We start from the raw sequence: 13,478 nt of genomic DNA on the forward strand, positions 1-13,478 counted from the left end.
GAGGCCGAGGTCAAGGCCGGGGCCGAAGCCGAGGCCGACGTTGTGGCGTTGCCGGTGCCGGCTTTAACGATGGCCCCCGGTCAACGCTCAGAAAAGACCGCGCTGGACGTGCCTCCAGAAGATGCTGGAAGCCCTGCTGGTTTTTAGTCAGAAAAAAAAAAAAAATTGTCAGAATCAATAAAGTTTCTTTATATACTTGAGTCTCAATTTATTGAGTGCCTAGCCCCTTTGCCAGGGGTTAGCCCATTAATTCCATGAATAAAAAAAAAACATGAAAAGAACATCTGGGCTGTAAAACAAAAGCCCACACCTTTCTTGCAGGTATCAATAGGTAAGTGCTTCAATAGTCTGTAGTAGTCCAGTCCTAATAAGCCTGCAGTCCCAAGCAGGGCAGGAATAAGACTATTACAATTTTCTACTTGTATGAAAGTGTTTCAATTAGGCCTGGCTTGTAACAGGCCTGTCCCAGCTAACTCAACAAGCAGTTGGTGGGGGAGGGGAGTAGCCGAATCCACTTTTAAATAAGCATGACACAAATGGCCCCACAATCCCACCCGAGGGTCTTATGTGGATTCTCCCCACTCTACTACCCCTTCACACAGTCCACAATGCAGTCCCAAACCAGCCGCAAAAAGCAAAAATTTCCCAAACAAACTAAACCTGGCTTTAATGTCACCAGATCCAGGCACCTTTACAGCTGTGAGCTCCGCACTGCTCACCAGGCTTCAAACAGGTGCATGCAGGTTTCCAAAACCCAAAAGTCCACAAAATTAAGCACAGCAAAAAGTAAAGTTATTGCACTTAACTTTCATCCATTGCAGTTGCTTCTGGTTCCATGGCAGTGTCCATAAACTCCATGGGCTCTGGGTTGGCTAGCTGGCTGGCTTCAGGAACAGGGGCTGCATCCACCATCTCAATATCCTGATTTCTCTAAGACTCAGGAGGCCAGTCCTGAGAACCTCCTTCCTGGTCCCAGGGTAGACTAACTTAGTCTTCCTTAACTCTGCTTCTAAAGCATTGAGGCGACCATGCCCTGTTCTGAAAGGGGGAAGGGCAGCCTATTGCTTTTGCTGGGTTTTCTTCTGAGCTCTAATTAGACCCAGCAGCTGTGAACTACCTGAGCTTGTGGTTTGGCTCTTAGGCTGTTCCTTTGTATAAGGCACCTCCCTCTGCTCCAAGCTGTTCTCACCATATTCCTCACCTCTCAAGGTTTTGTAACATGGGGTTTGAATTGGAATTCAGAACCTTTCTTTCTATTTGTGTCCAACCTGTCACATTGGTTAGCTCTATTCAAGGTAAGGCTAGGGTTAGGAGGAGACTTCCCCGGAACAAGCCGAGCTTTAGGGCTAGGGTTGTGACAACGTCGAGGCCGGAACTGAGGCCTGCTCAACCACAAACAGGTCCGCCATACATGCCCAACGGCAGCGGAGCGCCCGGGATTGAAAAGTAGGCACCGGGGGCACGAATCCGTAGGGTGATCAGCCCCCAAGCACAAAATGCACCACCGATGAGGGTCAGTGATCGACAGCAGCCGATCACACCGGGTGCACTTCTTGAAACTGGACAAAGGCCGGGACATGAAAAAGAAGGCCGCGGCCGAACGAGGCCAAGGCAACCCGGGAGCCCCCGGATGCCGAACGACCAAAAATCCTTTTTTTTTTTTTGAACGGAGCAGGAACAAGAAAACAAACAAACGCACAGCGACTCCGAAGAAAATAACAAAGCCGCGGTGCTAGAAGGCACTTCACATGGAGAAACACAAGAACAGGGCTTCTGGCTCTGCGGAAACTTTAGAACTGAGGACCACGAGGTGGGGATGCGCCCTCTAATGGAGCAGGAAGCCATGCACATGCGTGGTGCAGCATAGCAAACTTGAATCTTCAATCAAGTTTGCTTGAAAAGCTATCCGAGTCGGGGCTCCGTGGATGACGTCACCCACATGTCGAGAATATACTGCCTGCTTGTCCTGGGATAAAAACATATACCTAGGGAATAAGGAAGTAGCAAGCAGCAGGCACAGAAGAGAACTCACACTCACACAAGCAAAAAGGAACCAGTGAAATAAAAGAGAGTACTCCAAAAAGGCGGACAGCAATGGAAGCAGAGGAAATCCAGAAGATGAGCTTTCCAGTGTCCCTCGGGGAGGCAGTCATATATATGAGGTCGGTGTCAGGAGCTGAAAAGCTTGAAGAGGGAAGTCAGGCAACTGAAGGGCAGGATTCATGAGCTGGAAGGACTCTACCTCACAGAAGACCCACTCAGGACAGCGGAGGACTTCATGAGAGGGAGGCATATTGAGGAAGACATCAGAGAACTCGAGGAATTCATTAAGGAGGCCTACAGGAGGAGGGTGGAAGAACATGAACATCAGAGGAAAGATGAAGACACACCAACATGGAAGGGAGAACAAGTGGAAGATGACTCCAAGGAAGATACAAACAGAAGAATCCCGCAGGAAATAGAGGAATGGTTTAGTCGATGGCCAGAAGAAGAAGCAGCTAAGCACACCAAGGACATAAAAGAAGAAGCAGCGAAGCACTCCGAGGACATAGACCTGCGACCGGAGAGAAAACTGAAAAAGGGAAAGTCTGCGATCCTAGTGGGAGACTCAATCATTAGGCAAGTAGACAGCCACATAGCAGGTGGGAGAGAGGATCGACTGGTGACCTGCCTCCCAGGAGCGAGAACAAAGGACATCATGGAAAAAATTGGAAAGATCCTAGAAGGAGCAGAGTCGGAAGAGACTACAGTGATGATCCATATCGGGACAAATGATGTCAGCAGGAGAGACTATAGCAAGAACGCACTGATCGAAAGGTTCAAGATTCTGGGAAAGAAGTTGAAGATGAGGATTCAGAAGATAGCGTTTTCAGAGATCCTACCAGTACCGAGGGCAGACGTGAAGAGGCAGACGGAACTACAATCAATAAATACATGGATGAGGAGATGGTGTGAGGAAGAAGGGTTCCACTTCGTGAGGAACTGGACGTTTGGGGGCAAGAGCAAGTTCTTCAGGAGAGATGGACTGCACCTGAATGCAGCGGGAACTAGACTTCTAGCAAATAACATCAAAAGAGGAATAGAACAGGCTTTTTAACTAAGAAGGGGAAAGCCGACAGTCGACCAAGAGTCGACGTTTCGAAAGAAGGTATCCCGTGAAGATACTAAGTGGGAAAAATGCTGGGAAGAAATAATGGGCAAAACACAGGAGTTGACTGATCCAGAAGAGGAGGATAAGAGGATAGTAGCACAGGAGAAGAAAATAAAGATCAAAGCACAGGGAAAGGAAATGAAGACAAAATAATATACTAATGCAAGGAGCCTAAGGAACAAAAGGGGGGAATTAGAAGTCATGGCCAAAATTGAGAACCTAGACATCATTGGGGTCTCCAAAACATGGTGAAATGAAGAAAACAAATGGGATTTAGCACTGCCAGGGTACAAACTCTATCGCGACAGGTCAGAAAGGAGGAGGAATAGGCCTATACATAAAAGAAAGCATACATTCGACCAGAGTGGACACAGCTGCGACAACCAACAAATTGGAATCGCTATGGGTTAAAATACCGGGAAGGAAAGGGCCCGAGATAAAGATGGGCCTGTACTATCATCCACCTGGGCAAACCGAAGCTACCGATGAGGAAATGGAAGCCGAGATGAAACGAAAATGCAAAAGCGGTAACACGATTATTATGGGAGACTTCAACTATCCCGGGATAGACTGGAGTCTTGGAAATTCAAAATGTGCCAGGTAGACTGGATTCCTGGAGGCTATACAAGACTGTTTCATGGATCAGCTTGTCAGAGAACCGACGAGAGGGAATGCCACTCTGGATCTAATCCTTAATGGGCTAAGAGGACCTGCAAAGGAAGTGGAAGTAGTGGGACCCTTGGGAAACACCGATCACAATATGATCAAGTTCAAAGTTGAAGTAGGAATACCAAAGGGAAAGAGAACTACAGCGCCAATCTTTAACTTTAAGAAAGGAAACTACGAGGGTAATGGTAAGGAAGAAACTTAGGAATAGCTCAAAGAAATGGCAGAATGTAGAGCAAGCCTGGTCTTTATTTAAGGACACGGTGAGCAAGGCGCAAAATCTGTATATCCCCAGATTCAGAAAAGGGTGCAAAAAGAGCCGAATAAAACACATGGCGTGGATAACTAAAGAAGTGAGGAAAGCAATAGGTGGTATGAAGAATTCATTCAAGAAATGGAAAAAGGGCAAAACCGAGGAGAACTGGAAAGAACACAGGAAGTATCAAAAAGAATGTGACCTTGTGGTTAGAAAAGCAAAAAGAGAATATGAAGAGAGGCTAGCCAGGGAAGCACAAAATTTCAAAGTTCTTCAGATATGTTAGTGGGAAGCAGCCGGCTAGGGAGGAGGATGACAGAGATAGAAAGGGAGTGGTGAAAGAGGAGAAAGAAGTGGTGGAAAGACTAAATATGTTCTTTTCATCAGTATTTACAAAAGAGCACACATCCAACATACCAGAATCTGAACAAATCTTCAAGGGAGACATAAGAACATAAGAACATAAGCAGTGCCTCCGCCGGGTCAGACCATAGGTCCATCCTGCCCAGCAGTCCGCTCCCGCGGTGGCCCAAACAGGTCACGACCTGTCTGAATCTCCAGAAAGGGTCCCCTTGCCACCTTGGTTTCCCATTTAAGTCCTAGCTTCCCATCGAAGTCCTAACCCTCCGGTCTTGCACATGCACGACCTGGTTGGGTTTCTATACTTATTACCTGGTTAGCTTTCTATACCTGTGATACATCCCAGCACCTCTCTCAGTATCCCACGATCCCTTTATCCCTCAGGAATCCGTCCAATCCCTGTTTGAATCCTTGTACCATACTCTGCCTGATCACTTCCACCGGTAGCGCATTCCAAGTGTCCACGATCCTTTGGGTGAAAAAAAACTTCCTTGCATTTGTTTTGAACCTATCTCCCTTCAGTTTCTCCGAATGCCCCCTCGTACCTGTTGTCCCCTTCAGTCTGAAGAATCTGTCCCTATCCACCCTCTCCATGCCCTCATGATCTTGAAGGTCTCTATCATATCTCCCCTGAGCCTCCTTTTTTCCAGAGAGAAGAGCCCCAGCCTATCCAACCTCTCGGCGTATGGGCAGTGTTCCAGCCCTCTTACCAGTTTGGTTGCTCTCCTTTGGACTCTCTCAAGTACCGCCATGTCCTTCTCGAGGTACGGCGACCAATATTGAACGCAGTATTCCAGATGTGGACGCACCATCGCTCGATACAATGGCATGATGACCAAGCAGAAAAATTAACATCCATGGAAGTAAGCCTTGAAGACGTACGCAGGCAGATAGAAAAATTAAAAACTGACAAATCACCGGGCCTGGACGGAATCCACCCTAGGGTACTGAAAGAACTAAAGGAGGAAATAACGGAACTTTTACAGCAAGTCTGTAATCTATCCCTGAAAACAGGCGTGGTCCCGGAGGATTGAAAGATAGCCAATGTTACACCCATCTTTAAAAAGAGATCAAGAGGTAACCCGGGGAACTACAGACCGGTAAGTCTGACCTCGAGTTCGGGGAAAATGGCAGAAGCAATGATAAAAGATAGCATCGAGGAGCATCTAGAAAGGAATAAACTTAGGGAAAATAAGCCAACATGGCTTCTGCAAGGGAAAATCGTGCCTAACGAACTTATTGCACTTCTTCGAAGGAATTAACAAACGGATGGACAAAGGGGACCCCATAGACATCGTATACTTAGACTTCCAAAAAGCCTTTGACAAGGTACCCCATGAATGCCTACTTCGGAAACTGAAGAATCATGGGGTGGACGAAGACGTACACAGATGGATCAAAAACTGGTTGGCGGATAGGAAGCAGAGGGTAGGTAGGCGTGAAGGGCCACTACTCGGACTGGAGGAGGGTCACGAATGGTGTTCCACAGGGGTCGGTGCTTGGACCGCTGCTATTCAATGTATTTATAAATGATCTAGAAACAGGGACGAAGTGTGAAGTAATAAAATTTGCAGACGGCGCCCAGAAAACATAGCTGAAGGGGAGGAGTTAAGATGGCGGCAGCTTGAAGCAAGTGGCAGTAACAGCGGTCTGGGGAAAATTTTCCTTTTTGATTACCTTGCAATGCCTCATTCCAAACGGAAGGGTAACGTCCGTGCTGAGCCTGCTGTGGTCTGGACGTCTACCCCCGTTCAGAGATCAATCCTAGACTTCGCCACAGCTTCCTTTAACCCCGATGCTCTGGGAGGTAGGCCCGGGCTCTCTCCGGCCAGAGGAGCAGCTGGTAACTTCGGGCAGGAGGTTTCACTCTCCCCTCCGGAGCCTGTTCCACCCCCGCACCCTTCTCAATTCGCGGCCCAAATGGAGGTTTCTGCGGCCGAAGTGAGCGCTAGGGAGACCCCGTTTCAGGGGCTCAGACTTGCGAGAAGGGAAGGAGAGCAAGAAGAAGAGAGAGTCAGTAGTCTTACTGGCTCTGAACCAGCAAAATCGGAGGTGATCACCCTAGAGAAGATCTGGGACTCTCTTGAGAGGCTTAAGATCCAAGTGGCTAGATCTTAAAGAGATTTGACAACACTTGTAAGTACTGTGGACGTTTTGGGGAAATCCTTGGAGAAAACTAAAGGAGAATTTTCAATGGAGATAAAAGAAGTTAAGGACAATGTGGTAAATATTCAAGCTATATCTAATAATTTGATAAAGGAACGAACAGTTAGTTTTGAGTAAAAAAAATTGAACGAATTGAAAATTATAACCGAAGATTAAATGTGCGTCTGTTGAATTTTCCGAAAGCCCTGGGAATTAACACCTATTGATATGTGGAAAAGATACTTAATTGAAATATTAAAGTTTTCCCCTGAGCATTTACCTCCACTCAATAGAATTTATTATTTGCCAAAGAAGAAAATTGAAGGTATTAACACAGGATCAGAGGAATGTTTGACAACAGACGTTCTTAATGTCACTGATTTATTAGAAACTACTGTTTCCAAATCTACAGATAGGGCCACATTGTTCATATCTTTTGTCTTCGAACAAGATATGAATGCAATTATGAGAAAGAAAGTATGGATTTTCCCAGAAGTCACGAGAACAATGCAGGAGTGAAGAAAACTATTCCTGGCAATGAGAGTAGAGACTTTGACCCTTGGAGTGACATTCTTATTAGCATACCCATGCAAATGTTTGATTAAATATCAAGGTGTTAAATATGTCTACTATGCACCAGAACAGTTACGTGCTTTCTTAGATATAAAAAGTCTAGCTACTCGGAATGTTTAAGAGCAGGAAGAAAAAAGTGGAGGTTAAAGATTGTTAAGCTTTTCAAAATAGAATTAGTTATTTCTTATCTTTGTTATCTCCTCAATATATTCATTTCTCCTCCCTCCTGTGAGTTAGTGGTCTAAGAATGAAGGACTATTTTCCTTGAAGCACTAAATGTGAGTTTGTTTAATTTTTTTTATCTTCTGTTTTATTTGTGCAAGAGGAATATTCTTGTGATTAATGTAAAAAAATTTAATAAATATTAAAATGAAAAAAAAAAAATTTGCAGACGACACCAAACTATTTAATGGGGCTAGGACTAAAGAGGACTGCAAAGATTTACAAAGGGACCTGAACAAACTAGGGGAGTGAGTGACGAGATGGCAGATGAAGTTCAATGTAGAGAAATGTAAAGTCTTGCACGTAGGAAACAGAAACCTGAGGTACAACTACACGATGGGAGGGCTGGTAATGAGTGAAAGTAGCTTAGAAAAGGACTTAGGGGTACTGGTAGACAAGACAATGAAACCGTCAACCCAGTGTGTAGCGGCATCTAAGAAGGCAAACAGAATGCTAGGTATCATCAAGAAAGGTATTACAACCAGAATGAAGGAAGTTATCTTGCCGTTGTATCAGGCAATGGTGCGCCCGCATCTGGAGTACTGCGTCCAATACTGGTCGCCGAACCTTAAGAAGGACATGGCGAAACTCGAGAGGGTTCAGAAAAGAGCGACGAGATTGATAAAAGGTATGGAAAACCTTTCCTATGCTGAAAGATTGGAGAAACTGGGGCTCTTTTCCCTGGAAAAGCGGAGGCTTAGAGGGGACATGATAGAGACTTACAAAATCATGAAGGGCATAGAGAAAGTAGAGAGGGACAGATTCTTTAAACTTTCGAAGACTACAAGAACGAGAGGGCATTCGGATAAGTTAAAAGGGGACAGATTTAGAACCAATGCTAGGAAGTTCTTCTTCACCCAGAGGGTGGTGGACACCTGGAATGTGCTTCCAGAGGGTGTGGTAGGACAGAGTACGGTATTGGGTTTCAAGAAAGGATTAGATATTTTCCTGAAGAAAAAGGGGATTAAAGGGTATAGATAGAGGATTAATATGCAGGTCCTAGACCTGATGGGACACCGCGTGAGCGGGCTGCTGGACATGATGGACCTCTGGTCTGACCCAGCAGAGGCACTGCTTATGTTCTTATGACTCACCAGACACCACTGTGTTGACATAATTTTATCATACTCACTAATATTAAGGAGTTAATTAGTAATTACTTGGTGTTAACAAATCTATTTTATAAAAATACTCCAAAAGTTAGAGAAACAGTATATATATTGAAAGCATAAAATGCTGTGTATTAATATGAAGTTAATGATCATGAGATTGTATTAAAATTGGTTTAAGTTGATAGAGGTTGAACTGTAGTGTTTAAAGTGTAGCAGTTGATTTATTTAGTTTGTAGTTTTTAGGTTTAAGTCACAGAACTTTTTCTATTCACAGTGTCCCCTTCCTGACGACACTCAGGCGAAACTCGATTTGAAGGGAGGCTATGGGAGTTTCAAACTTGGGATTCTTTAATTGAGATTGAAACCTGTTACAAGCGCTGGAGTTGAACTAATACCATGCTACCTTTCTTATCTTCATTTGAAGATAAGTGATTTTTAGAAATTTCTTTTTGATTATTAATATTGAATAAGGAAGGTCAAGGGATTGAGAGTGCAATGATGGTCCCTGCTGTACAACCGGCGCTTGTACTTTTATAAGTACTTTATGCACGGATCGGTTGGTGATTGAGTACTTCACTTATATTAATTAATATTTATTATTATTACACAGCATTTTATGCTTTCAATATATATATACTGTTTCTCTAATTTATGGAGTATTTTTATGAAATAATTTTATCATAGACTTGAAGCTTCCCTAAGTTGTAATTCAGTTCTCTTTCAAGTTTCAATTCTTAAGAGATGAACTGAGAATGCACTGGTGCAAATGATGCAATACCTCTCCCCCCCCAAAAAAAAAAATAAAAAAAAAATGGCATTTTCAAGTATAATCCATATATAGCCTGATGTTAGAGAAGGGTGACGCTCAGTGAATGAATATGCAAGATTGGGAATAGGACTTGGTCCTCAAGCAGAGTACTAAGACTTATGTACCTACCTTTATGTGTTGAGATCTCTGAGCAGCATCCACAGGATGAAGCACCTGCAGCCCACACATGTCACATATATCACCATGGAGATATACACAGTTCTCGCCGTAACGACATTCTCCCACAGCAGCATAGGGACAGAGTTCTTTCTTCGATTCCAAGCATGACAGCTGCTTCTCACATTGTCCCTCTTCAATCACTGGGTCATGTACAGGAGTTTCAAGAAAGCATGCAGCAGCTGAGATTGTTCAAAGGAAGAAAGAAAGTAATAAGCTATGGAGAACAAAGACAGAACCACTTCACAAAATATAGCATCAAGGTTTTATCTTAATATTTAGATTTGCTGACATTCTTAGCTGCATGTATAAAATGCTACAAACCAAATACCGTATTTTTCGCTCCATAAGATGCACATGACCATAAGACACACCCTAGATTTAGAGGAGAAAAACAAGAAAAACAACATTCTGAACCAAATTCTGCACCCAACCTCCCTCACTCTCTGCCAGGCTCTGCACCCAACCTAACACTCAGGCTCTGCACCTTGTTCCCCCTTCCCTGCCAGGTTCTGTACCCTGTCCCACTGCCCTGAAATGTACCCTGCCCCCCTCACCTCTGGTGGTCTAATGGTAGGCTGGGACAGGAGGGATCTGTCCCAGCCAACTAACAATTTTTTCCTCCTCAGCGAAGATAAGGGCAAGGGAGAGAGGGATATGCTCGGACCATGTGATTGGATTTTAAATATTTTGCGTGCGTTCCCTCAATTAACTGCGGGGACAAGGCGAGGCATTGAATGGCCTTGTCCCCGTACCCACGGCAACCAGGATTTTTCATCCCCGTTTCAGCAGATAACCCGTGGATAACAGTCATCGTGTCATTCTCTACCTAGCAGGGCACTTGAATATTAGGCAATATTATATTTAGGCAATCATTAAATAAAAATAGAAATTTATATTTCATTCATTCAATTGTACTACTCTTCATAAAACATTTATTTATACATTTTATCATGTGGTTCAGGTGTTTATGCCTATAGCACCATTTATGACCTGTCTGTTCTTATACTTCTTGTTACGATCAGTTCTACTATAGAATTCCTAACAGCCTTGTTACTATACATTGAATAGAAAAGAACTATAATGCTATTACCACAAGTCTAACACATATCAAGAATAAGGCTTTTCCTAAATATGTGAATTTCTTCAAAGGCGATTTCAAGAAGCTGAAGCCTTTGCAACATACCAGATGTGTAGAAAAGTACGAATGTAATATGTGCTCTTTTGCTGTCCTCCTGCTAGCCTGAATCTATCGCTAATCAAATGTAATATGTGCTCTTTTGCTGGCCTACTGCTAGCCTGAATCTATCTCTAATATTAAGGACTTACCACGTCCGCAGTAAGGTTGTCCCGGAACAAATTCTACAGCATTCACCCAGTCTTTAATACATGGAGTGGCAACTCCTAGATTAGAATTTGCCTCTTTTGTTAAACCACAGCTTGTGTCAGGGTGTGATATAGAGTCGGGTGAAGAGAAGGACAAGGTCTTCATAGCAGGCAGTTCTTGATTCAAAGCTTCTGTATGCTTGTACCTGTGATACAAACAATATAATCATTATCCAACACACACCCTGACCTCAGTTATCTGATAAAGATTTCTGTTTGAAGTTAGAACAGAACACTATAGGTCAAATATCTGATAAACTTCTAAGGCTAACACAATACAACCAGTAAGGTACAACATCAGCGAAGGAGTTTAAATTTTTGTATGTTCAATACCTGAAAAATCCACACATTTATTTTGTTCCAAAAGTACATAAAACTTTGGAAAATCCTCCCGGACACCCCATTGTTTCCGGTACAAGCTCCCTTTTGAAACCTTATCCCAATACTTAGACCACTATGTGAAAGGATTTTTATCTCAGGCAAAATCGTTTGTAAGAGATTCTCAAGATTATTTGTTAAATTTAAAATCAATACCATACATAGATAGTGAACAAGTATGGTTGGTAACCATGGATGTTATAGCATTGTACACTAACATCCCGCAAGCTATGGCTATCAGTATGATTAAAACCTATTTAGACAAACTTTCACTGTCAACAAAGAAAATAGCGCTACTGTTATCATTGATAGAAATGGTCATTGAAAGCAATTATTTCATGTTTGAAGATGAATATTATGTTCAAGTGAAGGGGTGGCCATGGGGGCCACTGTTGCCCCCATGGTAGCCTGTCTTTACATGACCGAGTTTGAACACAAATATGTTTATTCTAGTCAATATAAAGAAAGAATTATATCATGGAAGCGCTTTATTGATGACATCATTTTAATCTGGAAAGGGACAGAGAGTGAGTTGAAAGAATTCCTGACATATATCAACCAGGTGGATAACAACATAAACTTTTGATAGCAAGTGTGATAAAAAACAAGTTCAATTTTTGGACATAACCATAACAATGTCTGATGTAGGGTATTCAACAGATTAACAAAGAAAGCAAACTGACCGGAATTCTCTGCTACATTACAGGAGTTTCCATTCAAAAGATCTCAGAGACGGCATACCGATAGGGCAATTTATGCGAATAAAAAGGACTATGCTCCTCACAACAAAGATTTCAACATCATGCTCATCAATTAGCTGAGAGGTTTTCACAATGGGGATAACCACAGAAAACGATTAAAACGGCATATAAAAGAGCTAAGTTTTCATATAATTCATGGTATGAACAACCGAATATACAAAAACCTATCAAGATGTGTTGGTATGTGTCCTCTGAAGAGCTTCACTGCTAAAAACCCTTCACAGGCTGACTCCAAAACCCACACGGTACAGAGATTACAAAAGTAATCTCTAGCTTGTTAAGTGGTTGTGCATTAATTTTTATAACTTCTCATGGTTACACCTTTCCCTCCTGTGCCAATCAAGGACCATCCTATCATATTGCAAAGATGCTACTATCTGCCCTAGTCCAATCATTTCCCGCTTGCCATGCAGCTCTGATCCACAAATGGCCAATATTTACCCAATTCCATAGTTTCTTCTGTGGTTCTCACATTCCTTATTTGGCAAGCTGCTGGCAAAATAGTCACATGTTTTTCTGTGTGCTGCAGTGTCAGGTTGAATGTTAGGCTGATGTTAATGAGCACTTTCCTGTGAACTGACACCTGTATTTTGTATACAGACTTGTTATTCTGTGGTAGTCTGTACCAAGACCTGCACCTGCAACTTACACACACTCTTAATCACATGGTCCAAAACTTGCTTCTGGTAAATGAAGCTTATGCAGGCCTGTATTTTTCTCCAGCAAAACCTTGGATCCAATAGGACCCCTTAGCCTACCATTAGTATATGAGATTTTAAGCAGGCTTAAAATCCAAGCTGAAATATAGAACAAAGCTACATATAATGTCTTGACATCAGTAATTCATAAGAGTTCCATTGCATGGGGGACAGCAGGCCCCTTCCTCACCTCCCATATTTATTGAATATCCATACGATACAAAACATCATAAAGAAGCACTGGAATGTATTAAGCATTCACCCTGAACTACAAGTAATACCTAAATTTGCATACACTCGTGCTAGCAACTTGGGTGAATTGTTTAAAATGAAGAAAAATCCTTTTGAAGGTTGTCCAGGACACTATCCATGTGGACACTACATTCTGTGAATTATCCTTACAAACCACAGAAATGTTAATCCCACATACAAACCGCCAATTTTTTATACGTCAACAAACTGACTGTACTACGATAGGAGTAATATACTGCATAACTTGTCCATGTGGACTCTACTATATAGGTCAACCCAAGCGTCAAGTTAAAATGAGGATCACAAAACATCTTAGTACAGTCAGAACTGGGAAGATGGAAGCACCCTTAACAAGTCATTGTGTTCAGAAGGGCCATTCATTGAAAGATCTGCGGTTTGTAGTATTAATGAAAGTACAATTACAATATGGGGGAGATTTATCTAACGTATTGCTATAAAGAACAGAAGCTAATTTACGAATGGTGAACAGTAACCACTTTTGGATTGAACCATGAAATTGAGTGGCCAGTAAA

The 13,478-nt window shown here is 42.8% G+C and overlaps 1 protein-coding gene across 7 annotated transcripts in view; it reads right to left on the reverse strand.

The window, feature by feature from the left end:
* The window catches only part of MKRN1 (makorin ring finger protein 1), a 552,914-nt gene that overhangs the window by 333,848 nt on the left and 205,588 nt on the right, over window positions 1-13,478 (reverse strand). For all 7 annotated transcript variants that reach the window (XM_033959770.1, XM_033959768.1, XM_033959766.1 and 4 more), the window contains 2 exons: window positions 10,800-11,002; window positions 9,423-9,652 (listed from right to left, as the gene is read on the reverse strand). In XM_033959770.1, coding sequence (XP_033815661.1) covers window positions 9,423-9,652; window positions 10,800-11,002 — 433 coding nt within the window. The remainder of the gene's footprint in view (window positions 1-9,422; window positions 9,653-10,799; window positions 11,003-13,478) is intronic.

The sequence above is a fragment of the Geotrypetes seraphini genome, chromosome 9, assembly GCF_902459505.1.
Source record: "Geotrypetes seraphini chromosome 9, aGeoSer1.1, whole genome shotgun sequence".
NCBI lineage: Eukaryota > Metazoa > Chordata > Amphibia > Gymnophiona > Dermophiidae > Geotrypetes > Geotrypetes seraphini.